This window comes from Vulpes vulpes, chromosome 4 (genome assembly GCF_048418805.1).
Source record: "Vulpes vulpes isolate BD-2025 chromosome 4, VulVul3, whole genome shotgun sequence".
In the NCBI taxonomy this organism is placed as follows: Eukaryota; Metazoa; Chordata; class Mammalia; order Carnivora; family Canidae; genus Vulpes; species Vulpes vulpes.
In genome coordinates, this window is record NC_132783.1 from 100,235,372 (window position 1) to 100,263,170 (window position 27,799).

General features: G+C 48.8%; 1 protein-coding gene across 4 annotated transcripts in view; it reads right to left on the reverse strand.

Moving 5' to 3' along the window:
• Nucleotides 1-27,799, reverse strand: part of KCNIP1 (potassium voltage-gated channel interacting protein 1) — a 337,549-nt gene that overhangs the window by 182,415 nt on the left and 127,335 nt on the right. For 3 of the 4 annotated variants that reach the window (XR_012001185.1, XM_026007301.2, XM_026007293.2), the window contains exon 1: nt 26,398-26,876. The exons of the other annotated variant lie outside the window; for it this stretch is intronic. Coding sequence is in view for 2 of the 3 variants with exons in the window: in XM_026007301.2 (XP_025863086.1) it covers nt 26,398-26,458 (61 nt within the window). In the remaining variant the exon portion in view is untranslated. Of the gene's footprint in view, nt 1-26,397; nt 26,877-27,799 lie in introns of those variants that run through there. 4 annotated transcript variants of the gene reach the window in all.

A 27,799-nucleotide genomic window follows, 5' to 3' on the forward strand; every position in this document is an offset into this window, starting at 1 on the left:
CTCTTTAGGGAATTAAAAGTGGCCTAGGGCCAGTTAACAATGGAAAATAGTATGAGTTCAGTTTGGAAAGAGAGAGGGCCAGGACTCGGATGTTAGAAATGGTAAAGATTACAGTGAAGATTTCAGAGGCCATGTTGGCTGTTTCACAGGCTGCTTCCCACAGATGGGGGGCTGAGGCTCCTGCAGTGCCTCACACACTGCTGGCATTCTCTGGGCTGAGTTAGAGGTAAAAATAGCACATCACACTCTTATCATATTGCCCTGTGTGGCAAAGGAACCATCCTGTTTATTCAACAAAGCAAATTACTAAAATGTCCTCATTAGGAGCAGGAGTGACATAACAAAGCATGCTAATTATGAGATTTGAAGCTCCCACGTACCTGAAGACTGATATCACCAAAATTTTGGATAATTGTTAGTAGTGGACTTGGCCAGGGAAGGATGTGAGCTCATTATTTCATGATACTGTAGTCAGCATTTATGTGACATGCATATGTGAAATTTTGCCTGAGGCCTAAGGGTCATAAGAACCTCATCACCTCACTGGTGGTCCTCAGATTATCAGCATCAGCAAAACCTGGGAGGGGGAAGTGCTGGAAATGTAGGATCCCAGGTCTCAGTCCAGATCTCCTGAATCAGAATTTTCATATTAACAACATCCTCAAGTGATCTATGTGCACAAAAGTTTCAAAGTGCTGATGCAGATGGCAAAGGCTTCCAAAGACCCACTGGTGTAACCCTCTCTAATTCCCACAGGTCTCTTTGCTGTCACAGCCTCACCTGGTTCTATGGACAGTCCAGAGTTCATGCTGCCTTCCCAGAGGACCATGCCTAGGACCCACACATTCCATTGTAAGAGGATGGGTCTATCGGTCAGGGTCCTTAGTTACAAACTATAGTATCCCCTCCAGTTGCTTTATCCAGAGAAGGAGCTTATTAAAAGATACTTAGTAATTTAGAGAGTCTCCAAGAGGGTCAAGGTATTAGGTTTGGAGGCCATCCAACCCGGAGCAAGATTCAAGCCCTATCATGGAGACCTCTCCAGAAAAGACCCCACTGCTCAACACAGGCACCATGGACACAACAGAAGGAGGCTCCAGGATTTCCCCACCATGACTTCCAGAGAGCTGTGGGCCTCTGCTGCCTTTCTCATCAAAAATGGATTCCAGGCTTAATCCATTTCCTCTTCCAAATAAAGCCTCACCTGGGTTGGTGTGCTATCTTAGCCCTAGATGCCAGGGTGGTAGGTAGTCTGAAGGTGAGATCCCTCCCTAGGGAGGGGGTATTTCTTTTTTTTTTTTTTTTTTTTTTTTTTTTGGGGGGGAGGGGGTATTTCTAATGTCAGAAACTCTCCAAACATAGAAAAAATGTTCTACAGATTCTGGAAAGCCACAAACTTCCCAGCTAAGGGGGCCAGTCTTTCAGGCAGCGCCCTGAGTATGTGAGGCAGAGGGCAGGCAGGAGGGAGTCAGGCAGCCCCGTCCTTGTCCTTAAAACCCAGCTACATGATATGCTAGCCTTTGGGCAAATCATCTCACCTCCCTGAGTTCAAGTTTGACAAAATGACAAGAGTACAGCATCTCTCTGAAGATGAAAAGGAGCAGCTTGCAAAGCTCCTAATACAGTATCCAACACACCAACTACCATTAACATAATACTCAATAGCTATGAGGTCACCACCAGGACACCACTCCCATTTTCAAGTCTTAGCAAACTGCTGTGCTTTGATTGTATTTGTGTTGCCCTCTGAACCAGCGAACATTTGATGAGCCCTGAGCACCTGCTATGTGCCAGGTACCGCATGAGGTGCCGGAGTGATAGATGAGAGATACAGTCTCTGCTCTCCAAGTGCTGGCCAGCTAGGAGAAATGAACACCTCCACAGAATTCTGTGCACATAGTGGTGCAGAAAAGAGTCCTTCCCATCATTAGTCCTAGAAGAAACTACTTAGACAAGAGAGCATTTAAGGACAAGTTTGGCAAGTGAGCTAGGAGTGGGAAGAAGGGCCTCTAAAGTTTATAGACCAACGAGAACAAAGGCATGGAAGGGGGAAATCATGAGGCACTTTTTGGGGGAAGAGTATATGACTAAGAATCTACACTCTGAAGTCAGCCTGTTTAATGTGGGTTCAAATTCCAATGCTGCCATTTATAAGCTCTGACTCTGGGCAACTCTGTCCCTCTACAATGTGAGTCTATGGTTTATCTTCTATCAAATGGGAATATTGGCAATAGAAGTGATCTTAGAGTCCACAGAAGAGGCACGTTCAACAGCAAGCAGGGCACCTAACACAAAGCAGGTGCTCAGGAAACATAAGCAAGAATGATAGAGGGGAGGGTGAGCATGGCCTCCGTGTGAGATTAGGCTTTACAGAAACCTTGCATCCTTGAACAAGGCAGTGACATCTGTTGTTTCTGCTGACCCAGCAGCCATTTGCCTTCTAGGAAGCGCTCCTCGGTTTTCCCACTGTCCTCCAAACACAGTCCATCTGGTGGTTGAGGCAGAATTATTCTTGTCCCAGATGCTGGCCGATCAGAGCATAGCACACAGCCGACCGAGGCCAGTGAGAGTCAGCCCTGGGACTTTTCCTGGGATTGCTGAAGAGAAGCCTTTCCCACTGGGGTTGCTGCCAGTGTACAAATCTTGGCACCCCAAGGTTAGAACTCTCCTGAGAACAAAGCCACACAAGAGGAGAACAGACCTGAGAGAAATGGAAATCAAGATTCTTGTTGACATTTGCTTTGAGCACCTGGATGCAGCTGTGTCTGAAGCGAACCCTATCCTGGCTTTCTTATTAGATGAATCAATAAATCCTCTTTTCTTCTTAAATGGTAAAAGTTGGCTTTCTGTATTTAAAACTGATAAGGTCCTGGCTAATTCCATCCCAGATGGAATGCCCACTCACCCTTCATCCCACAAAGGGCCCACAAGTCCATCTTTGAGGCTAATGACCATCTCCTATTTGTTTATTTATTAAAGATTTTAATTAATTTATTTATGAGAGACACACAGAGAGAGGCCAAGATATAGGCAGAGGGAGAAGCAGGCTCCCTATGGGTAGCCCGATGTGGGACTAGATCCCAGGACCCTGGGTTCACAACCTGAGCCAAAGGCAGACGCTCAACCACTGAGCCACCCAGGTACCCTGACCATTTCCTATTTAATAAGATCAGTTGGATGGAGCCCACTGGGCTCCAATCTCAAATTCAGACCTTCACCCTCTCCAGAATGAATTCCCACTTGCATTTAGAGACAGAAGCAGCACAAATCTCTGGGAGAAGTCTCCTCCTTCCCAAACAAAAAATGGCCTAAAGTCCTTCTAGACTCTTGGATTTCTCTGACTGGGTATCACTGATCCTGTGACATCTTGAGGTCCCAGAAGGGGTCCTGCCTAAAGCAGAGAGTGTGAAGTGGGAGGTAATGGGCCCTATTTATTCTGACATCCCACAAAGCCTTCACCGTTCCAAATAAGCCTGGGGTTTGCCCCATATCAGCAACATCACATCCTATGACATTTGTTCCAGTCATCTCCCAGACACTTGAGAAAGATGGACTAAGTTTTCCAGGGCTCCTGCTGTGTGCCAGGCACTAGACACGAAGCTTCTTATTACCTCCTCATGCCAGCCACGCAGGCTTATCTACAGATAAGGAAGGTCGCCCTGCTAGCAAATATCACAGCAAAATGAAGTCTGACCTGCATTCTTTGCACTAGTCCACATGATGTTAAGAGGGCCTAAGGCCTTCGAAGCAGCTCTCCAGATACGCAGAGACCGTTCACCTACAGCTCAATCCTGACAAGGGGGCTTGGGGATTGGGTCAGGGAGGGTCGGGGTGCTGGGTAGGGTAGGAGCCAGGGAGCCTGCCTTAGACTCTGGTTCCAGAGCACCTGGGATGCTGAGCCAGAGCAGCCTGGGTGGGAGTCACTGCTGAGATGCAAATTTCCTCCAGGGCAGGCCCCAGGGCAGAAATCATTCCGAGTTCCGAGTTCCGACTACAGTTAATCCTTGACACTCCAAGGAAAGTCCCAGAGACCTTCCCAAATCCTCCCACTCACATATACCACTGCAGCTTGCCATCTCCCCAATAACATACAGTAGAGGAGGGAAAATACCCTGTTAGAACTTCTATGTTTCTATAAATACAGGACAATATTGTTTTTGAAACTATTGAAATAAACTCTGACCCCAAATAAATGCTATGTAACATTAGATCACATCATGACTCAAAACAAAGGTGTTTTGTTTTGTTTTTCAAGGACTTTTGCTCTTACCAAGGACCCAAGGACAGAGGAAAATGCAGCTGTTTTGAGATATGTGTCCTGGGGGTGGGTGTATGAATGTGCAAGCACATGTGCAAACTTCTAGCTCGCTGACATCCCCTTCCCACCACACGTCCAGGCCTCCAAAGAGCACCATTCAAGTTCAGACCTTTGTAAAACAGTAACTATCTGCCACACAGTCTTCCAATCATTTATGAATATTTTATTTTTTTAGTTTTATTAAAAAAGATTTTATTTATTTGAGAGAGACAGCGAGAGAGAGCATGGGCAGAGGGAAGAGGGAAAAGTAGGCTCCCCACTGAGCCAGAAGCCTGATGCAGGGCTTGATCCCCGACCCTGGGATCATAACCTGAGCTGAACACAGACGCTTAACCGACTGAGCCACCAAGGAGCTGCCATTCATGAATATTTTAAAAGGCCAATGTCAAACTCCTCTGCTTGGATCTGCCACAGCTTTGAGCTGCTGACCTCAGCACATGGCCTCACACTGGGTCCTTACAACATTCAGAGCCCATTTAATGAATGAGCTAACTTAGGCCGTAGGAAATAAAAGGCTTCTCCAAAGTTCTACAGAAGCCACAGGGTCAGGGTCAGAATTTTCTCCTCAGTCTTTCTGATGCCATGCCCATATCGTGTCTTCTGGGTCAACACCCCGCCTCAGTCTAATTCAGCTCTGCAAACATTCATTCATTCAGATGTCTCAAGTCTTTTTTTGTAATGAGGCAGGATATTGGCCAATAAGTAAGTAAATATATAGCTTTATTTAACTCCTGCCATATGTCAGGCACTATAAACAGTAGGCTTGCTCTCTGACCTTAAAGCTTCATGGCCTGGACCTGCATGCTGGGCTCCTGTGAGCAGCAGTGTCCTGGAACAGAGAGAAGTTTCACCTAAGCCAGTCTTGAGATGGAGGAGAGGCAAAGGATGGCTTTCTAGGAGACGTGATGCCTGTGCCAAGTCCCAGAGGACAGAAAGTGGCTAGTCAGAAGAAGGTGCAAGGTCGGGCAGAGATGTCCCAAACACAAGGCTGACAATACTTCTATTTCTCCTTCCAGATGTCATGACCTGGGTTCCACTAGTGACTCTCTAGTTCCAGCAAATCTTCAAGGCCCAGAAAGGACAGATATCCAGTTTAAAAGAGGCATAATCTGGTGCAGTACGTATCTGATATGCTGGAGAATGAACCTCTGCAATGATCTCCAGCACAGCCTGCAAACAGCAGAAAAACCCAGGATTTGGAACTTGACAGACCTGGGTTTGAGTCTCCCCAAGCATGTCCATTGAGTTCACAGACCTCCTTTACTTCATCTGTAGGAATGGGCTACTGCATAAGGTGGATGATTTCCAGTGTGTATGACTGGCCAGGGAGCATTCTAAGCTCTGCAGAATTGGTTCTAACTTCATGGTCACAACACACAAACTGACTTTTACAAATGAGGAAAGTAGGTCTCTAGGAAGGTGACATGAGTGTGGCAAGTCCACAAAGCTGGAAGGTGGAGGAGGCAGGTTTTGAACCCAGCCATAGGTGAAAGCCTAATGATCCTGGACAGAGAGAGGGAGCCCATAACGTGAGACTCGGCAGGGCTGAGCCAGGGCCTGGCACAGGGGAGATTCCAGGGGTGGAATGACACGGAGTGCGTGTTGCCCCAGAGGAGAGCCTGGCTGGCTCTGGCTTTCTCAGCAGGCCCATTTCCCTGGTGGCTCTGACGCACAGTCCTGTGCAGAGATGAGATTCCTGGGCATGGGGCAGAGGTAGGAGGCACAGTCAACACATCCTCAATGAATACTCTCGCCTGTTACTGAGGAACACAGCGGGGACAGAGTTACTTGAATTACTCTCTTCAACCAGGGCACTCCTGGGTGTCAGATGGTTCCTCCACCTCACCCCAGGAGAAGCCTTCAGAACACCCCTGCCTGCCTCTCCTCAGTTGTCTGAGAAAGGGGCTGGATTGTCACCACGTTCTGCAGTCATTGCAATACTGCATTCTGAGTCAGAGACCCATGTGGCAAGACAGGTCAAAGCTTCCTAATTAACTCGAGGAAAAACTGCCAATCAGCAAAGATCTATGTAGGGTTTTCATAGAGGTCTTCCTTCTTGTGCATTCCAGGGGAAAAAACATGCACTAGTCATGTGCAGGGATGGGTGCCCTCTAGACACTGGCAGGCTTGATTATTCTCACTGTTAGATATGTGTGGAGGCTTTACTAAGAGTCAGGCATGACCTAGGGGCTTTTACAGAGATGATGTCCTTAATTCCCACAAAACCCTAGGAGGCAGGTGAATATTATGATCCCTTATTTTATAAAAGAGCAAGCTGAGCTCAAGAAAGTTAAGTCACTTGTCTGAGATCACTCAATTGGTAAGTGCTACAGCTGAGGTTAGGATCCAAGAACTTGGCAGGCCCAGCCCCTCTGGCACAGGCTCCTCAGACACCAAAGACAGGGACTTGCTCAGAAACAGGGACCTCCTGCCCTCGGCTGCTTCCCAAGCCCAGGCTGGCCTCTCCAGGCATGGGCTCTTCCCAACGATGCTGGGCACACAATGGGACCCAGTAAATGGGGTACCTCAGGCTTCAGTGAGACTATAATGTCCTAGACAGAGTTCTCCAGGCCCTGGATGGGAGCACACCCCTCATTGCACCTGCCATCACATGTCCCCTTATTTAATTAACTTTGAATAAACCAAGTTGCACATTTTTCCTCCCCTCCTGCTTTAACTAACTTGTCAGAGGCAGTGGTCTTGTAGGAGAGGACTCCCCTCTCACGACTGGAGAGCCCTCATCACTCAGAGAACCTGACCGTCCAGAGAGAGCTGTCTGGCTCCAGAGAGCTCCAGGCTGGGGTTTGGGAGCCAGGCTCCAAGGATGCCCAGGGTGAAGCCCTTCTCCTTCTCAAAAACTCAGTTTCTTTCTCTGTACAATGAAGATGTGAACTAACTGGAATCTTTTTTTTTTTTTCCTGGATTTGACATTTTGTGAATATCCACCTTGGGACATGCAGCAAACATCTGATAAAATAGCTACTGTGCACCAATTATGTTCTGAGTGCTTTACATGAATTATTTTACTGAATCCTCTCACCAACCCCATGGTATAGGTTCTATTGTTACCACCACTGTTATGTTATAAATGGAAAGAAAGAAGAACAGAGGGGTCAAGTCACTTGTCCAAAGTCACACAGCTAGCAGGTGATGGAGCCAAGATTCAAACATAGAAAGACTGGCTCCAGAGCCTAGAACATTCACCCTTACACTCTCTCCTTCCACACTTGCACTGTTAGGCATGACAAAGACATGTGTGAGGAAGCAGAAGTGTGGCATCCCATAGGGTTGGTTGTCATGAGACTGGCAGGCCACGCAGTGTTGGAGCACAACCAGCTTGAGCAGAGCCTGAAGGGGTACAGCCGGTGCTGAGGGCAATGGGAAAGCACTAAAAGGCACTAAGTGTGGGAAGTTGCAACCAGATTGACACTAAGAGAGATGGATCTGGAGGTAGTGGGAGGATGGTCTCCGGAAGATGAGGGTGGAGGTAGGGAGGTCAGTGAGGAGACCACTATATGAAAGCTGGCGATGATCATGGAGCCTGTCCCTGGGCCACGCAAGTGGGGTGGGGAGGAGAGGCAGAATGAATTGATGTGATGTGGCCTCACATGACATGAGGACGGTGGAGGAGGTTAGGATTTGGATTTCTACCTAGGGGCCTAATCTGAGAGGATGAGGTGTTGCTGGCCAAAAGGAAAATGCTGGCTGGGGGACAGATTGGAGTAAAATAGGCAGAGTGTCGGTGGGGATGTGATGAGCTCCAACTGAAGGAGATGCCCAGCATGCATTTGAGGATGCACAGTTGAACTGAAGCTCAGAGGGAGACGTGGGTGCTGGGGAGCTTGGCATCATCAGCATGCAGGTGCTAGTGGGAGGGGATGGGTTCTCCTGGGGAGGTGAGGCTTGGGGGGGTGTACAGGGGGGCTTAGGTTAGAATGCTGGGGACCCCTTCCTCAAAGAGGGTGAGCGGAGGAAGAGAGAACTCACTGGCTTCCTACCTCTCTCGGCTTTACGTTTGCCAAATCCTGGCCCTGCCAGGTTGGAGTCCTAGGAAGCCGAATGGTTACCCTCTTTCTTTTAGACTCTGCTCTGAGAAGCGGCAACCGGCCGCCGTCCCGGAACCCTGCCTCTCTGCTCTGGCACCGGCCCAGAATTCTCCAGCAGGCTCTGAATCGTGTAATTATCCATGCAATAATTATGCCTGGCAGAAGCTGCAGCTTTCCTGGGGGAGGGCTTCCCAGAGCATCACCCAACAGCCTGATCACCATCACACCGCTCTGAGGACCCCCGCTGCAGCCCAAGGAGCCCTGCCCAGCGTCAGAGCCAGTCCCCGCCCGAGGGAACAGAGCGGACACATCCCAGGCGGGAACAGGTGGGCACCTGGACATCCGTCCCTCCAGGAACCCCTCAGCACCGCTCGGTTTGGCTTCCTGGACGCACACAGCCCCATCTCGATTGCTCCCACCCCGGGAGCCGCCATCTCCCATGGCCCTATTTATGACCCAGAGGGAAAAAAAATATCCATCAACTTGAAGCGAGCCGCTAATCAGTTTACTTGGTTGCCTCGGGTCTTCCAATGTAATTATAATTCCTACTAAGGCACTGGTGAGCGTCAGGCTCATTTCACCAACTGCTGCAGACACAATAATCAAAGCGCCAGGATTCCTTTGTTCCAAATCCGGTACAGACGAGGCTCACAAGGTATGCTTTGGAGGGAAGACTAAGCACAGGATTGTTTTTTTCTCACCTCCTCTCCTTCCTGCTTCCTTCCTTCCACAGATTGGGGAGAAACTGCTGGAATGTCCCACATGCAGCTGGAGACAGACCCGTACCTCCAGAGCTGTGAACGTGGCTCCCACAGGCTCACGGGCCAGCCAGAGAAGCCTCGTGATGAGGCAGGAGCGATGCCCAGGGGAGGCTGCTGGCTGCTTCCCAGAGACCTCACAAGGTGGCATTTACCTTGGCACATTCCCCAGCCTCTGGCCCCCAGGCTCGGAGGTTCGGAAACCTGATTTTGCTGGCACACCCAGAAGGGACCCATCTGTCAGGAGAACACTCTCATTAACCCAGATCATGAGACCAAAATATAAACCACACTGAGAAATGGAGCTGCCCTGCAAAACACGGGCTGCTGAAGTTGTCACGAGCGGCCCTGTCTTCCCCTGAAGACAGGGTTGCCTGGGGAGGCACATCGCAATAATGTCCCCTGGGGAACCTAGAACTGTCCAGATGCCGTCAGACCACTGGATGCCTCCGGCTCCGACTACTGCCTCCTCTCCCTGGGAGGGAGACAGCTGACACCACAATTACATGGGCACGTCCCCCTGGCCGAGGCAGGACTTCCCTGGGCAGGTTCTGTGTGACCCCTGCCAGTTGACCTCTGGTTCTTGAGCTGTCCTCCTTCATGCCCATGGTGACCAAACAGCTCGGAACTCAGACTCCTTTCCCAGGCAGGACCCACCCCACTGACAGGGGGCCCATTTTGTCTGTGACAGGCCCAGTTGTGGTCTTTATGCTACTTCCATCTGGTGCTTCTCCAAGGGTATGGAGGTGTCACTGGACCAGCCAGAGACCACATTCTCTGCACCCCTACCCACCCTTCCATCTGGGTGGGGTTATGCAGCAAGCTCTCCCCAGTGAGACTTGTCACTGTTAGGTCACAGCGGTTAAGAAGCAGTGTGCCATCTGTGAACCCTTCACCTAGAGGTAAAGGTGGCCCTAGGATTGGTGGAGTGACGAGATAGAAGGAGGCTGAGTCCCTGCATGACCACACAGAGGAAAGTTACTTGCCCTTCAGGAGCGCCCACACTGAACAGTTATATGCACGATAAGTAAAATGCTAGGCAGTAATCCATTGAAATACTGGGGCCTACTTGTTACCACAGTTAGTATTACTCTAATGAATAAATGTTCTATTCTTGGTCTACTTCCCTGAGACCTCAGTCATCATCCAATGGAGTGTTAAACCTTCTGAGACCTCAAATTCATATTAAATCACCATCTCTCGTGTCACTCCTAAGGGTGGCTGATGGCAAGTTCTGTGCATGGATTTTGTTTTCCTAAGTTCTAACTTGATTCCCTCCTCCCAGATATGAGCTGATCTTCCTTGCAGATCTTAAGCCATAGGCACGACATGGCAAGCAGAATTCTCAAAGCACAGAGATACATACAAACAAACCAACGACAGCCTGGAAGAGCAGTTTAAACACACACACACACACACACACACAAACACACACACACTCACAAATGCAGAAATGCAGACAGGAGCCAGACATCCTGGACTGTAGAGAGGGAGAAGCAGATATGAACTTCATCAGAATGGGGATGCAAATAAATTTCATCTGTCTCCCATGCCAACTGTAATCAATTGGTAGGGGCTGCATGAATGGCGTGCTGTGTTAAGAAGGATGCTGAGGTGACATTCTAGCACTGAAGGAAAAAGTACTATGACAGGTGATCAGTATCTGTCATGGGCAATAGAAAAGGAGTAAGAGCATGTGCCAGGAATTGTCATACCTGGGCTAGGGACTAGGATGTGGTTGCAGAGGAGCTTATGTTCATCAAGACTATATAGCCTGAGACTCACTGGGTCAAACCATAACAACAAAGCCCTTGTTAACCCTCAAATGAGGGCATTTTATATATACTTTTCTAATTCCTCCTCCTAGGAAAGAGGAGACTCTAGGAGAGAGCTATTACCCCTATTTTACAGATGAAGGTCCTGAGGCTCAGAGAGAGTAGGTGACTTACCCAAGATCACAAAGCTTAAGAAAGGCGGGGCCAAGGTCCAGGCTAGGGCTGCCTGGCTTCTCAGTCTGTGCGTCTCACCGTTACATGGAAAACCTCTAAATTAAGTGGGGTCTGGATTGAGAGGAGCAATGTATTAGCATACGTTTTGGCCTGGCTACTGCCCACTGACATATTAAGGCAAGGTGGGGTTTTCTCCCAGAAAACTCATATGGAAGTCGTGTAAAGACCAAACCAATTTGGGGTTTGAGCTTCCTACAGCCTTCCCCTGCCTCCTGAGTTGGTTTATTGTTCCTCCACAGTTCTGGAAGAAGGCCAAGACAGGCAGGAAGAGAAGAAGGAATAGGAGATTCTTGTGTTGTTAGTTCCAATGATGTGTGAGCCACCAGGGTGATATTGTGGGGTTGGCAGTCAGGAAAACTGGGACTAGTCCTGCGTTGCTTCACGTTGGCTGTGCAACTGTGGGAAGCAGCTTTTGCGAGCTTCAAATTCCCCAAATGTCAAATGGAGCTAATACCAGGGAGTGGGTGTAGAGTCTCTGAGTGACAGTGCTACAGAAACTAAGGGACAGGCAGGTCTGGGTTCAATACTGTCCCTACATTTACCAGTGAAGTAACCTTGGGTAAATCACTTCTCCTTTCTGGGCTTCAGTTTCATCACCTCTAAAATACATATAATAACAGCACCTACCTCATAGGATTGTGTGACAATTAAAAGATGATTTAGGGGGTGTGACCAGCATGGGGTCTGATATTTTATACACAGTAGCGTGCCTTCTCTCTCTGCACAAATGCACACACACCAAACATCCTTTAAAGAGCTCTTCCTATTTGGAGTGCTTGGGTGGTTCAGGTGGCTGAGTGTCGGACTCCTGGTTTTGGCTTAGATCGTGATCTCAGGGTTGTGAGATGGAGCCCCATGTTGGGCTCTACCCTCAGCAAGGAATATGCTTGAGATTCTTTCTCTCCCTTTGCCTGTCTCCCCTCTGAAAAAAAAATCTTTAAAGAGCTCTTCCCATTTGACACAAAGAGTCACTGGATGGTATTAGAAGTTGTAGGGGGACAGCTCGGGAGCAGTCTGTCTCAGTTTCCACCCTTTGCAGATTACACATGATGCTTGGTAACCTTGATCACATTCAGCCTAGGATCTGTCCATCCCTCCATGATCTCACTCACCCTGTGTCTCTGCTTGAGTTCTCCTTTCAACCTGGATTCCTTTCCACATGTTTTGACAGCAAGAACAATCAGAATAAAAAGGACACCAGTGAACCCTCTATCGACTGCTTGCTCTGGGAAGGCAACCTGCTACCTGCACTTTACATGTTTACATATTCTTCCATACTCTTATTACCCCTCTTTCTCCCTTTCTTTATCCCCTCCTTGACTTTGTTCAGGGTTCGGAGGAATAATAAATCAACTCCAGAGACAGATAAAGGCTGTCAGCAGCTCTAATCCCAAAAGTACTTTGGCCTTTCCATTACCTCCGGTCCTGAGCTGCCTGGAACACAAATTTCCACCCTCACTCCATTCACACTTTATTTTCCAGATTCTTCCCAAGGAACAGATGTGGTCAGTATTATTAACCTCACTGGACACACAAAGAAACCAAGGTTCACCTAGTAACTCACCTAAGGTCACATGGCCAATGAGAAGCAAGTCTGAGATTTAAATCTAAGACTATTTAATCTCCCACTCTTAGTCCTTATTCAGCACAACAACACCTGAATGCTACTGCCTATAGGTCATCCCCATCTTTCTCAACAACTGTCCCCCAACAATGTGTGATCTCTTCAGGGGACCCTGTGGGCTCAGATTTCCAAGACCAGGGTTTTCAAGATGAATCCAAGCCACACGTATTCCATTAAAGAAAGATATGCAAAGCCTCCAGTCTATCATTATTCACCACTTTCTATGTTAATCTCTCCACTAATGATAGAAGTAATATATGCCACTGATACTAAGAATTACTACCATTTATTGAGCCTTTACTATATGCCACATACTTAAAAGCCACAGGAACCCTACAATGTTGACATGTGACTATTCTTTTTTTTAGAGTGAATGGAGAGAAAAGGCCTCCAGGTGCCTCTAATTTGCCCAGGGTAGAAGGTGGGCTGTGGAGGCAATGGATTTGAAACCACTGCTATAATCCCTCCCAGGCTCAGGGGGAGGGGACCTGCTGCCAAGAAGAATGTCTCCAAGGGCAGGACATGCCTCCCATTCCTGATGCAACAGGAAGGCTGCTGAGGAGAGAGACATGAACACTCCGGAAGAAGCTGATGGGAAATGCCATTTTCTCCATTGTTCCTTGTGCTTAGTTTCTGTAGAGTCTGGGCAGAATGTGTTCAGGCCAGGGTGACATTCAGGGAGCTCCCCAGAAGTCTTCCCAGCTTGCTGGAACAGAAGGGTGGCTGCACTGCCCATGCTGGTCATGTTGTGAATGCAGCTGCATTCTGATGGGATAGAGAGCTGCCTGAGAACCCTGCATATTTTTGGAGGTGGGACATTTAAATCTGATGAGTTCATCCATGAGTATAGCCGATATTCTTCTGCAAGTTCATTCTTTCATTCCACAAATATTTATCAAAGACTGACTGTGTAGCAGGCACGGCACTATGCTATGTCCTGGGAATGCAAGTGTCAAGAAGGCAGTCTGTATGAAAATTATTCTGAAAGTGCCAACTATGGATAAATCTAGAGGCATGAGCTGATGTGTTTTATTCTTTCTTACTGTTGACAAATATATCTGGCGGAATTCAAATTCTCAGAGTTAGAAATCCTTCTGTGTAGACTAGTAAAGAAGACAAATTGAGCAAAGGGAAAAATAGCCTCAAGTCCACCAGTGCCACTACCATCACTACCCCCATTATTACCACCATCATCGCACCACCAATACTACCTCCAACACCACTACTTTACCACCACCATTGTTGCCAACATTGCTTCTACTATTATCACCACCATTACTAATACCACCTCTCATCATACCACCACCATTGTGCCCCATCACTACCACCACTACCCCATCACTGTTATCCCTACTATAATCATCACAATTGCTGCTAACATTATCATGCTCCAGTAACACCATGACCTACCAGCACCACCATTACTACCTTAATACCATTATTCTCACTGTCATCGATATCTCTGCCTTCACCAATATTATCCCTATTGTATCCAGCACCACCACTAATAACACTATCTGCTATCAACTATCACTGTCATCATTGCTACTAACACCACCAACACCACCATCACCGCCATGAGCATCATTACCACCACCATCAAAAGCATTACCACATCTGTGATCATCATCATCTACATATTAATATTCACCATTCGTACATTGCCTTAAAGTTTATAAACACTTGCAATCACATGATATCATTTAATCCCCATGACAACCTAGTGGGTTGATGTCATGATTGCTGTTATTAATAGAGGAAGAAACTGACATACAGAGAGGTGTCAAACAATTTACTTCAACCACGCAGCTTGTAAAGGGTAAGCCAGGACTGGCCTTCCGTTCTACTTCACCCAACATGTCATACCTTTTCTATCAACTCTAAGCTGTTACGAAATGTCTCCAATGCTCTATGTTTTTTCACCAACCTACTGTCTTGGATCCTGTGGGTATGCTGAGGGGAGCCTGAAAGTTATGCCCAGCCTTCTTTGTTACATTAATCTCAGTTAGGGAATAATTCTAAGTCCTCAGGCATCTCAGTAAAATGTCAATTCAAGCCACTGAGCACCAATCATGTGCCCAGAATGGTGCTGGACTCGTGGGAGAAGCTCAGAAGGGCAGAAAGAAAGGTTCCAGTCTTTGAGGAAAGTGTACTCTTACTGAAGAGCCAGGACATGTTTACAGGGAGCGATTATAGAGCAATTCAAGGCAATCAATTGTTAAATCATGCAGGACAAACAGTAAGCACACTGGGAGGGGGGAGAGGAGGGAGCAGCTGTGGGCTGAAGTGATCCCTGGGAGACTTCTGGGGAGACAGGGTGAGGGTGAGAGGGGATAGTCTTGCTCCCCACTTACCTTGGCCTATTCTCATCCTTCCTCTCTGGCACCTTTCAGGACCTTCCTCCCCCTCGCCCCCCACCTTCCTGAATGTGGATACCTGGCTCTGGTCTCTGTCTCCACTCTGTTCCCTCACATATCTAATAACCAACAGTGAATGACTTCCCCCAAGTCACAAAAGTGAGAAACATCACTGTCATTTTTATTCCTTCTCCTTTATTGTCGTCTCCTTCAATGACATTGCTCATACTATTCCTTCTGCCTAGAACTTTACTAACCTACATTTTGGCATGGGGCAAGCCCTTGCTCTTTCATCAGCCTCAAATGCCACTTCTTTCAGGCCTCCTCCCTGATTCTTCAGACGCACCCTCGGAGAGAGATGCCTTTTCCTCCTACAAGCCCGCATGGTGTGACACAATCTCCACTAGGGTATAGGTTGATGTTCAGATACAGTCTAGCCTGGTGATTAAGTGGGCAGATGCTGGAGTCAAACTATTTGGATTCAAATGCTGGCCTGGCCACTTCTGAGAGGTGAGACATTGGACATTGTTTTATATTCTCTGTTCTTCAGTTTCCTTATCTGCAGAGAGTCCAGTAATAATGCTGACCTTCTTGTAATGCTATAAGGCCTAAATGAAACCAAGCTGCTAAAGTGTCTGGCACATAGTTGGAGCTCTACAGATCCACTGTTAATATTATTGTCACCAGAGTGAAGCTCCTTGAAGGCAAAGACAGTATCCTACACCACTAATCTCCTTCTAGCAGCTTTTTTCTTCAGGGTGGCGGGGGATGGGAACCTGACTTAGTTCCAGTACAGGCTATACGGTGTGGACCAAAGCACACAGTGGTTGCTCTGGACGGTGAGGAAGACCCAGAGATGTCGGAATGATAGCACAAGGTGAGGGCAGATGAACAGGCAGTGGGGAGTGGAGGGTGCTCCTGAAAAAGTCAGGACAGGATTCAATATTTAGTCTTTAGTCTCAGGCCTTCACACCACCCTCTATATAAGGCACCCTGGGGGCGGGGGTAGGGTGGAGAGTAGCACATATCTGCATTTGGAGGCAGTCAGAGTTGGTGGGAATCCTGGCTCTTCCACCAACCACCTGGAGGGGCTTAGTCAACTCATTTCCTCCTAAGCCACAGTTTTCTTATCTATAAAATGGGGGATTGAATGCTACTTTTCATATTTGAGATTTCACGTGTTATATGGGGATAACCATAGTATTGGGTTGTTGTAAGGATTAAATTAGGTTAATATATTAAAAGCACTTAGAATAGCACTTGGCAAAAAATGCTGTATAGGTGTCATTTGTTTTTACTATTCTTTTTCTTATTACTATGACAGCTTTTAAAATAGTATTTGTGTTATTATTGTTGTAGTTGTCAACACCTTGCACAGTGCCTGGCACTATGTGCCTCGGTCCTCAATACACTTTTTTCCCCTGTCTGGTTCCAACTCCAATGCAGAAATACCCAATGGGCACATGCAAGAGAGGCTTTAAGCACCATAAACATGTTTTGACAATGTATTTTCTATTTTTTTTAAATCATCAAAGCAGTCATCATGGAAAAACATCCAAATTTCATTTGGCTTCCTTAGACTTATTTTACTGTTTCTGTCGTGAATTGTGTAAGTAGTGGCAGGTAAGGGGGGTGGGGTGGGCAGTATAATCATTTTAACTGTAAATGCTCAGAGCCTTAATCTAGCCCTGGGCTGACAGCACACAAAGGAGAGAGGAAGGGAATTGAGCCCCCTGCTGCCCCCGCTAGGTGAGCAGGGAAGCCTCTGGAAGAGACCCCTGCTGAGTGTGCAGTTTGGCCATCTGGGAGACTGGCACATGGATGAGTGCCAGGGATGGAGAGAAAGTGCAGGCTCAGCCCCACACAGAGGCCAGCGCACTGGCTTCCCCACAGCGCCTGCGTGCTGTGTGGCCTCCAGAACCCTTCCTCAGCTGCCAGCAGATCCCTCCTCTATCTTGGGTGTAGGCTCTGCATGAATGAGGAGGTGACAGGGCCAGTGGGAGGCTGGTAACTGTCGTGTTTGGTTCCCAGGGGCTCAAAAGCTAGCCACTGTTGTTCCAACTGCTTCTTGGGCATCAGAAGCCTGCCCATCCTGGACGGGGCCTCAGGCTGGAGGAGAAGGCCATGGGAGGGGGATACCTTGGTATCAGACAAGCTTCAAATCCTTGCTCTTTAGTCACTAGGCAATCACAGAACCTCTCTGAACCTCAGTTTCCTAATTCGCAAAGGGAGACTAACAATACAACCATCACAGGGCTACTGCAAAAGTCAACGGAGGTCAGGTATGCAGAAGGGTCAGGGACATACAGGCCCTTAAACAATTTGAATCCCTCCTCAAGTGATGCTTCTCTATCCCTCCAATTTCTATCCCAAACAAGCCTGTTGACCCCGGATGAGTCTTGCTCAACCATTTAGTACAGGAAGCTTTCTACGACAGCCAGGAGGATTGCTTGTTGGTTTTCCAACAGAGAGGTCCTACTATGCCCCATGGAAAGCACTTCACTTCCATGCTTCAGGCTCTTCCTTTACCTCTTAGACTCCTACTAACTCTGTCATACCTTCTGGCTTCAAATCCCACACCAAGGCTTTGTACAGAAACCAGGCTGCCAGCTTTGTGACTCTAAGCATTATCAATGAAATCCCTTGTGGAGAGAGAGGTCTTTCGCCCACATGGCTCAGCCTGCACTCTGTCCTGGCCCATATCTGAGATACAACTAGCTGTCTCCTTGTCACATCTTCAGATAGCACAGAACTTATGGGTACTGCTAAGGTGAGGGCCGCAGAATTAAGATTCAGGATCTCACTTAGCTGGAATAACATTTTAAATTAGTAAATTAAAACTTAATGGGCATATATAGCCCTGCACTTCTGTTTTATTTAAAAAAAGATAGAAAGAAAAGTTGAAGAAATGTTAATATGGGGAGATCTGACTTCATAGCAATTCATGTGAAGACAAGTAGGGCTGGGGAGGCCCAGGGTTCGGATCCCAGATTGGACACTCAAGCTGCGTGACTATGGGCAAACCACTCACCTCCTTAGGAACTCCATTTTTTAAATTTTAAATGAGACTTGAACCAGGAAGTTTCAAAGGCCCTTCCACCTTGGTATGTAAACTTATAAATATACATATAAGCACATACATACTTACTATGACCTGTGCTCTGGGTCAGTGGGCACAGAAGCCACCTGGAGATCGTAGTAAAATGAAGGTTCTGGTCCAGTAGGGACTTGAGACTGCATTTCTAACATGCTCCCACAGGGCACCAGGCCTGCTGGTCTGAGGACCACATTGAGTAGCACAGTTCTCGACAGTCATAACTCCCTGCTTACTGCATTATTATTATCTTTTGACCACTGTGTCTTACATGCATTATTGCAGTTCATCCTCATAACAGCCTTGGAGGGGATTACTACCAATATCTCAGTTTTCTAGATGTTGAAATGAAGGCTCACCGACATGGGGGGCCTGCTTGAGGTCACACAGCTAACATGCTGCAGAGCCAGGGTTTATATCCGGGTCTAGAGTATATGCCCATAACTGCCATACCACCTGCAGATGTGTCATAGAGATTTAGGCCAACCTGTGGCCAAGGACAGGAAGGAACTAGTGTTCATTTCCTTTGCAATGATGACCACTCATACACCAACTGACCCCTCCCTGCCTCTCTGGATCACGTGAAGACACTGACTGATTCTGGTGCCTGATTCGGAAGGTCTGAAATTCTAACATACTTAGAGATTTAAGTGCCCGATCCTTCACTGACAGGCAATGATGTCTGCAACAAAGGGAAAAGAATTTAGTTCACATAAATGATTAGAGCAGAGGAGCGGTGTTTAATCCTATTAATGAATTTGCTAATTGGCCTTCTGCCCCCAATCATTTCATATTTAGGCTTTTGCAGTGTCAGATTAAATGGAAACAGATCCAGGGGTGGTCTGAGATGAGGCTGAAAGCATTTTGCTCAAGGCCTGCAGATGGCTCAGTTGTTCTCTATGGCTAATGAGGTCTATCCCTGAATGCGTTCTCAACATCCACATTTCACATTTGGGCTGTTTTTCTGTGAGGTAAGGCCAGGAGGGGAGGGGGGTGATGTGGTGCCTAAGAGCTCGGGCTCTGGGACCTGCCAGAATGGGGCCCTGCTATCCACGAGCTGAGTGACCCTGGGCGATGGACGAGCTTCCCTTCTTAGAACCTCAGCTCTTCATCTGCAAAATGGGACCCTTTCAGGGCTGGGAAGACGTTAACCAAATAACGCAGGAAAAAGGCAGAGCATGGTGCCTGGCAGACAGCAGCAGTCAATATCAGCTATTACTATTATTCACCCTGGCAGATGATCCCCACGTTCCTATCTCACCATGGAATTTCATGACCTAAAATTCCCAGCTTCCCCTAGGAATTACCGGGGAAACTGCTTGGGGCTCCAGTGGCCAGGGTTGTGACAGCTCTGGGTCCCCAGGGGGATGGAATCAGAGGCTGCAGTTCGAAGGGACACAGCTCGCCAAGGACTGCCCAGTCACGGTGCAGATGAAGCAACAGAGGAGGAAGGGACCGGCTCTGAGATGCGATAAAGGAAGCAGCAGAGCCAGTACTACCCCGAGTTGCCAAAATCATCACACCTTAGGCGAAGTACTGTGCTCACTACCTCCTTGACCCCGCATGCAGCCCTGTAAGGGAGACACTGTCATTGTCCCCATTTGATAGAACAGAAAACTGAGGCCCAGAAACCTTGAGCTAAGGAGTCACAGAGCCAGAGTTTAAACCCAGGTCTTACTTTCACTCAGTGGTCCTAACCACTTTTGAGATCCTGTTCCCGGTGCCCTGATTTGAGTCGAGTGCCGTCCCCATTTCCCTCACTGCCCCAGTGAGGTTTCCGCCTGGCCTGGCATGGCAAGAATCCATCCAAAGTTCTGCTCCTGTGGCTACGGGACAGGAAGCCAGAGAGCTCCAGCTGATGGCAGCAGCTCCCCAAAGGTGACCCATTAAAAATACTTCCTACAGGGAGGTGAAGCATTTAAAGGTAAGTCGACTTTTTCTGAAGGTCCCAAGACTCGGTCACTCAGTCGGTCTCTCTTTCTCCCTCTCTCTCCTAAACACTGTTCACTCTCTGCCTGATGAATGGCAACATCAACTCCAGGGCCATTATGCAGAACTTTGCGGCGCTTCTCCCCATGAGCAGACCTGGATTTCTCATCTGCGCCGCCGCATTCCTGCACTACCCGGAGCCATCGAGAGCACACACCCTGGCCCATCCATCCTTAGCCCCACACAGCCAATAGTCATCAACTCTGGACCCAACATCCGGCCTGACAGAAAATATGGAATAAGACTCATGCCCTTAGAACTAGTCAGAGAGATGAATGATTAATCCATAATCACATAATGTTCACAATTGTGGCAAAGGGAAGCAGCAACAGCTGCAGAGGTAACAGGGGAGGGAGGGAGAGATGTGCTCTGCCCGCAGGAGCCTGGGAGAGGGTGATGCTGAATGAGGTCTTGAAGGATGTGTAGGAGTTTGCCAGGTGACTGGGGAGGTGGAGGTGGAGGGTGAGTGGAAGCCAGAGTGGGCGTTGGGCAGAGGTAACATCAGAGAAGCAATGATGCTTAACAGGTACTTAAGAGATTGCTTAGTGAACAGATAAATGGGTAGACAAATAGACAGGTTCCTGATATCAGCTAGACAAGGTAAATGTGAACCTGAAACATAAGGGAGGTCATTCTAGATCAGTTCTTCCTCCCTCCCTCCCTCCCTCCCTCCCTCCCTCCTTCCTTCCTTCCTTCCTTCCTTCCTTCCTTCCTTCCTTCCTTCCTTCCTTCCTTCCTTCCTTCCTTCCTTCCTTCCTTCCTTTTTAAATTAATCAACAAAAGAGTGAAAGTAGAGATATTTTCCCACCTTCTCACCTTCCCCCCAAAATACTACATCCCTACGGATATCCAAAAACTGCCAGGACTTTTCTTGACTGAATTTACAATTTTTAGCTTTCTAAGAAGCACCTGTTGTTAAGTTACTGGTAATTATTGCACCAGGGCTTCTTGTACCACTGACTCCTTCCAAATTTCATGGTAGACAGCTAAGGTCCAGCATTGGGGTAGCAGGACAATCAATGCTCTTCATGCAAAGACTTCATTACTAGGACTAGGACTTCATTACTTCATTAACTTATGGGTACATTCATTCATGCATGCACTCATGTCTTCAATCATTCCTTCTGGCATTCATTTGATAATTCATTTGCTTGCTTGCTTCCTTCCTTTCTTTCATTCATTTATTTATTCCTCCATTCATTCATCATCCATTCTTTCACTCGCTTGTTGACACATGCGCTCACTGTTCATTTGCACATTTATGAAGCATTTATTGAGCAAAGCCCTCAGAGGCATATAATGAGGCTCAAGACGAGGTCCCTTTCCTGATACTAGTCTGAAAGCCTCCTCACGTTAGGTAATAGTCCCTCACTTTTATTTTTTGGTCTTCCCACCTCCCTCTCCCTCTTTTTAAAAAAATTTAAAAAGATTTATTTATTTATTCATGAGAGACACAGAGAAAGAGGCAGAGACATAGACAGAGGGAGAAGCTCAATGGGGGACTCAATCCCGGATCCTTGGATCACACCCTGAGCTGAAGGCAGATGCTCAACCAGCCACCCAGGCATTCCCCCACCTCCCTCTTTCTGTTTGCCTTGATCCTCACTGGGTTTCTTCTGGGATTGAGGGCCCAAGAACTGTGTCTGGCACTGGGTGTGGGCTCCTCATCCTTTTGTGACTATCAGGAGCAGGGGAGTAGGAACACTGCTCTCAGCATCTCCCTGCTAAATGGTAAACAGATTCAGTACATTTTGTGGACAAAGCCAATTCAAAGCCAGCAGACCAAATAAGAGAATTCATTCCAGGCAGAGGGCTGGTAACTGAAATTCCAGTGGGAAGCTAACTTTTCCTTCAGGGTCTGCTATTCTAGAAAATAACAGAGAGCCGCCGACAATTCCATTATTTATGATTTCCTCCAGAAAAGATTTTTTGAGTACCTACCATGTGTAAGAATCCAAGCTGGGGACCGTGAGGAATGATTCAGACAAGCACCCTGCAAGAAGCTGACGCTCTGGGGTGGTGGATGGGGGTGGGGGATCGTGGGGGAAGATGGGTTAACACCTCCATCCAGTGCCCAATACAATGCATGACTTGAGAGTCATGAGAATGCACACCTTAAAAAAATTAATGAATTTAGATGGGGCCTGGGGAAGCCTTCTTGACTGTGGAAACAGCTGAGTGGGGTCTTGGAATATGAGTGGAATTATAACTATTAGGCTAGGAGATGGAGGGAAGGGTAACAGAGTGAAAAGGACGAACAAAGATGCAGAAGTGGGTGACACCGCCCAGTACAAACACCCCTGTAAATTACTATGCCTCTCTTAGACATCAGCAAACTGGCATTTCCAAGGTAAAATGACTTGCCAAAGGTCCTTTGCGACAAGGGCTGTGTGACAGCAGGGTTACTGCTTCTCTCCGCCTCACTGCCTCTCCTTGGTCTCCTACAGCTTCTTTGTTGAACATGTTGCCCAATGAAGGAACTACAGACCCAGCTTCATCAGGAGCCCTCTGGTTGCATATATTCTCCAAGGTGTTCACTGATCTAGGAAGCGGGGAACCAATCCCATATTTGTCTCTAACTTGCCATGTGGTTAGAATAAGCTTCAAATAGTTGTGGGATTTAGTCAGCTCATCTATTCAAGGAGCACTCTGAAGATCCCAAGCTCAGACCTTCCTGAAGGTTCTGAATGCTTTCTCTTGGTCGTGGAGGACTGATAACCAGTTTGCTTATAGGCAAAAATCTTCACTGAGATGCCCTCGGTCTAGTGATGTTCTACCTAAATTCTCTTGCCCCTCACAGGCCCAGCAGCTACACCTGCATCATCCCTCTTTGGCCACCCCACACCCTAGCCCTTTGCACTTATTCTTTAAAGCCCAGAACAATATGAAAAGCACAGACAAAATTCTTCCAGCCAGAAATTCAATCTAGGACTGGGATGCAGAGGCTGAATCCCCCAAAGCAGGGCTTTTCTCATTCTTAATTAAAGACCAACAAAGATTCTAAACAGAGATAGAAAATGAATTAGAATATTTTTATTCGGTGACATGGCTCTGAAATTAATTTAGATTTCGGCTGCCTTCAGGAAGCTCTCCCTGAACACCCAGCCTGGGCTAGGTGCTTCTTTCTCTCTTGGCACTAGTCACGTGGAGCTTTGCCCTACTTAAACAAATTTATATGTGCCACCAAATTATATTTTGGAAACATTCAGGGCCTTTGTTCAGTAGGCTATGTTGTTTTCAGGACCAGCCACAGAGCAGAGATCAGTGGGGGCTGCAGTAACAGGACCAGCGTCTGTGCCTCTAGGGTTTTGGGTCCTAGTTCCCTGGACAGCACTGAAAGAGGGCTCCGGAAATGAGCTATTAGGACTCCCAGAGGCACTGCCTACTTCCAGGATGGCCTTATTCTAGGCATTTGGAAGCCACAAACAGTAGAGCTATAAATTTGCTGACCACTTACTACACATCAGAGCTGGTGCTGATCATTTGACTTGCATTATCCCTGAAATCCACTCAACATAACAGCTATTTTAAGATGGTAACTACTACTGTTCCTGTTTTACAGTTGAGGAAAACAAAGCCAGGGAGTGGTAGAGCCTGGATTTGAATCTACCAGGGAGGTCAAATCCTGAATTGAGAACCTTTACCACCCTCTTCCGAATGCCTTAATTAGATCTGAGTCTGATGTCTCAGAGATCATAGTAACAGTTCCATTAAGAGCATCAGCAAAAAAAATATTCAAATCTGAGAACAGGATGGAATCTGAGGAGAAACTGAGGCTCCAAGGGGTTAAGGGACCTAGCCAGGAAGGGGTCCCTGACCTCTGGCCTCCCCCAGCCACTTTCCAAGTCACCTTCCTCTGCAGGAAAGGTCTCCTGCTGATTAGCATTCCACAGAGGAAGGTGCTAAGATAAGACTCTGATCAGGGCAAATGCCGGGAGAAAGGTACATAGCTGGAGCCCTGAACAATGCAGCCAATGTGGTGGAACTCTGTCCAAGAGGGCCTGACTACCCAGGGATGGTGCAGCTCGTCGTGGTGGCCAGCCCAATAGCCCTGACCTGCTGTGAGCTTCAAGCAAGCATTGTGAGAGTTAAATAAGAAAGTGCAGGAAAAGCATCCCACAATGTGCCAGGCACACAGTAAGGGAGGGATCACTGGAAGCTGTCACCCTTGCCCCCCACCCCCGTCTTCCTTTTCTTAGGCTCCTGGGAGAGAATGAAGAGCTCTGGCCTCTGGGAATCCTATGGGAATTCATGGGAGTGACCTAGAATTTTGCGTAGGAGACAGGAACGGTAGACAGTAATGTCTGAGCTCTTAATCTTCGCCCGCCCTATGCAAGGAGCTCCATAGCCATCCTTCGTGTTTTCATGTCCTTACAACAATCTCCCTTGGGTCCTTGGTGGTTCAGCCAACACTGTATATGAAACAGGGTCCTCCCTCCCTCTACTCCCTCCACACTGAGTTTCCTGCCTGGAGATGCTACTCTCACCCACTCTATGGATGAGAAAACAGGCTGAGAGGGGTGAAGGCTGGCCTGAGATCTCAGAAGGAGGGAGTGATGAAGCTGGGATGCACGCCCAGACTCTACTGGACTCCAAAACTCAAGACCTTTCTGTGACATCTATCTGCCTTGCAGAAGTGTGACAGGCACTGAAAATATTTTAAAACAAATCCCTGGGTTTCTTGTTCCATAGTCTCCTGGCCTCTGGGACCTCATAGTGGTCAGATAAATGATGGGAGTTTGGTGCTGAATTTTGTTCCTACACAAGTAGTATCCGAGGATCTGTGAGAATCAAAGCTCTGGATGTCAAGGTCCTGGGCCAAGGCTTGAAGACGTGGTCTGCCCAAGACTGGTAAAAGGCAACCAGACCCCTCCCTGCCAGAAGGATGTGTAACTCATGTGGCCTTAGACCTGTGTTCTGGGACTTAAACACCAATCCAGCTTTATCCCCTAAGATCTATACCCAGAGATATCATTCCTTACTGCTTACCCAGACTGATATCTCTGGGAGCTGGGCCAGATGCCTGGACCCCTTGAAGCACAGGCTACTCATGGAGAACTCTGAGATGCGAATTTGCCCACTGAGTCAGGAGAGACCAAGCAAGTCCTAGAGCAGACTCACTGAGTACCTTGGGGTCCACCCATACCTTACTACAGTTCTAATCACAACCCAGAGTAAAGGTTGGGAACTACAGCCCCTGCCTATAACCAGAACCTGAGATCCAGTGGTGGAATGTGAAGGTCTACGGGTCAAGTTACTTAAAATCTTTCTTCCACTCACAACAGGATTTGAGCATCAAATAAAAGAAAATAAAGCCCATCATTTTCTTTCTTCTTAACTGCATCCTGTCCCTTCATTCCAATAATCAACTTTCTCACTGCTGGGGAGGAGGCCTGCATAAGTCCCCTATGGCGCAACATATGTCAGCCCCAACTTCACATGGACCCATTTGACAACTGTCCCGCTGGTGAGACTGGGCATGTCTCAGCTAGGGAACAGCGGCTATCATGCTTTCTAATCCTTGACATAAGCTCACTGCTCCATCACACCTTGACAGCGCCCTCAGCTCCACAGCGGCTCCCAGAGCACAGCAGCACCCTGTGTGATATACCCTCGCTCCTAATGACTCCCCCAGCCACCAGGACATGAGCCCTGGGAGTTTTACCGCTTGGCAGCTGGTGATTCCTTTTGGCTTGCAGAGGTTTACTGGGGTAACCAGACAGAGCATTCTCCCTGATGCTGGACTCCAAGGTCTGCATCAGCACTGTCACCCGGAGGAGTGTGTGAATGTGTGAGCACACTTGCTGGGTGCCCACAGTTGCACAATTGCCAGCCGTCATGAGAATGGGAAGAGCTTCCCAACATTTCCACCCAGACAATCCAGTCACCCCCACCTGTGAATCTGACTCTCCCTTCTGCTCCTAGAGATTTCCAGGAGGAGTGTCCTGGCACCTGGAGCCCCAGAGGGGAGCTCCCCCACGCGGGGGGCCAGCGCCCACTCTGGCTCCCTCCTCTGCGCGTGTTCACGATATTCACACCAAACCTCCCGCCAGGTTTCTCACTCCTCTAGCTGCAAGAACCTGCCCTTGCTCCTCATGAAGAGGAGGGTCCAGGCCAAGGGTGGCAGGTGGTACACCCCAGCTCAGCATGCAGCACCCCCAAATCCAGTCAGGGGAACAAAAGGAGGAAGGAGGTGGCTTACCTTTAGAAGGTCGCCTTTGTTTGGTTTGCAGAGACGAGAAGGTGCCCATGACGGCCCCCATGGCAGCGAAGACTTGTGTGCGACTTGGGACCCCTCGCCCTGCCCCTCCCCTCCCCTGGAAAGAAACCAGTGTGGCTCCTCTACTCCGAATTGGAGGAGGACACAAAAAAGCACCCGGCAGCTCGCCTGCAGCTTGGTATTCAGCGAGCGTGGGGCTGGGGCGCCGGGAGCCTTGTCTCCCCTTCTTCAGCCCCGCACATGCACTGACTCACGGCCAGGCGCTCCCCGCGAGCCCTCGGAACCGGGCCGGGCTGTTCGCGCGCCGCGGGCCCAGGACGCTGCCCGCAGCCCGCGCGGTGCCGGCCCCGAGCCAGCCGCGCTCCGCCCGCCCCTGCCGCCGCCGCTGCGCCCCGCTGCGCTCCCGGCGCTCGGCGGGCTCTCGGGGCCGGGACCAACCATGAATGAACAGCGCCAGGGACGGCGCGGGGCGGAGGAGGAGGCGGCGCGGGGCGGCCGGCGGGCGACCGGGGGGCGGGGCGGGGGCCGGGCCCCGAGGGGCGTCCGCAGCCGCAGCCGCAGCCGCAGCGCTGCCCCCCGCCCCCCGCCCCGCGCGCCCGCACCTGTGAGCGCCGCGCGCCGGGGCGCACCGACCCGCGTGGGCCGGCGCCTGGCGGGTGGGTTCAGGGGCAGCCGCAGGCTGCGCCCCGGGAGAGCGCGCGCGCGCGTGTGTCCTGCGTGCGAGGCGCTATTTCACTTGACTCAAAGGAAGTCTTATTTAATCCACCTTCCGAATTCATAGGGTGGGGGAAGTAAAGTCTGCTCCACCCAGGGGGAGACGAAAGATACACATCTACCTGAGCTGTCGGGGAGGAAGGGTCCCCCCTGCTCCTCCAACACCAGGGCGCCCTTCTATGGACTGAGAATTGGACGCGGTAAAGGAGCCCTCTGGGCTCTTGCTTTCTCTTGTTTGTCCCCTCACTCCCTCGTTCACCCTCCCACCTCCTCTCAGACCCCACAGTAATTTCTTCACCATCAGCCATGGGGTAGACTGTGAGTTAGTGCTGAAGGGGTAATGGCTGAATTTGAGAAACAGTCTCCCTATTGTGAGTTTTCACTCCAGATCACACAGAACCTCAACTCCTATCTCAGCGTCTCATGCAAAAGGGCAAAGTTTGGGTTCACCCCTACGGGTTCTCCTCAGCATCCTGTGATGCCGAAATGCAAGGTCTGCTCCCTGAAAGCCAGGGGAGGACCTACCCCTCATCCAAGTAGGAGCTGCCTGGGTTCCCAGTATACACTGTGCCTGCAGACCACAGGTCCCCCAACATATGGGCTCACAAACACACACATACGCGAAGTCAGTCTCACGAAAAAATAGAGGCACAGTCCCACAAGTCCACAC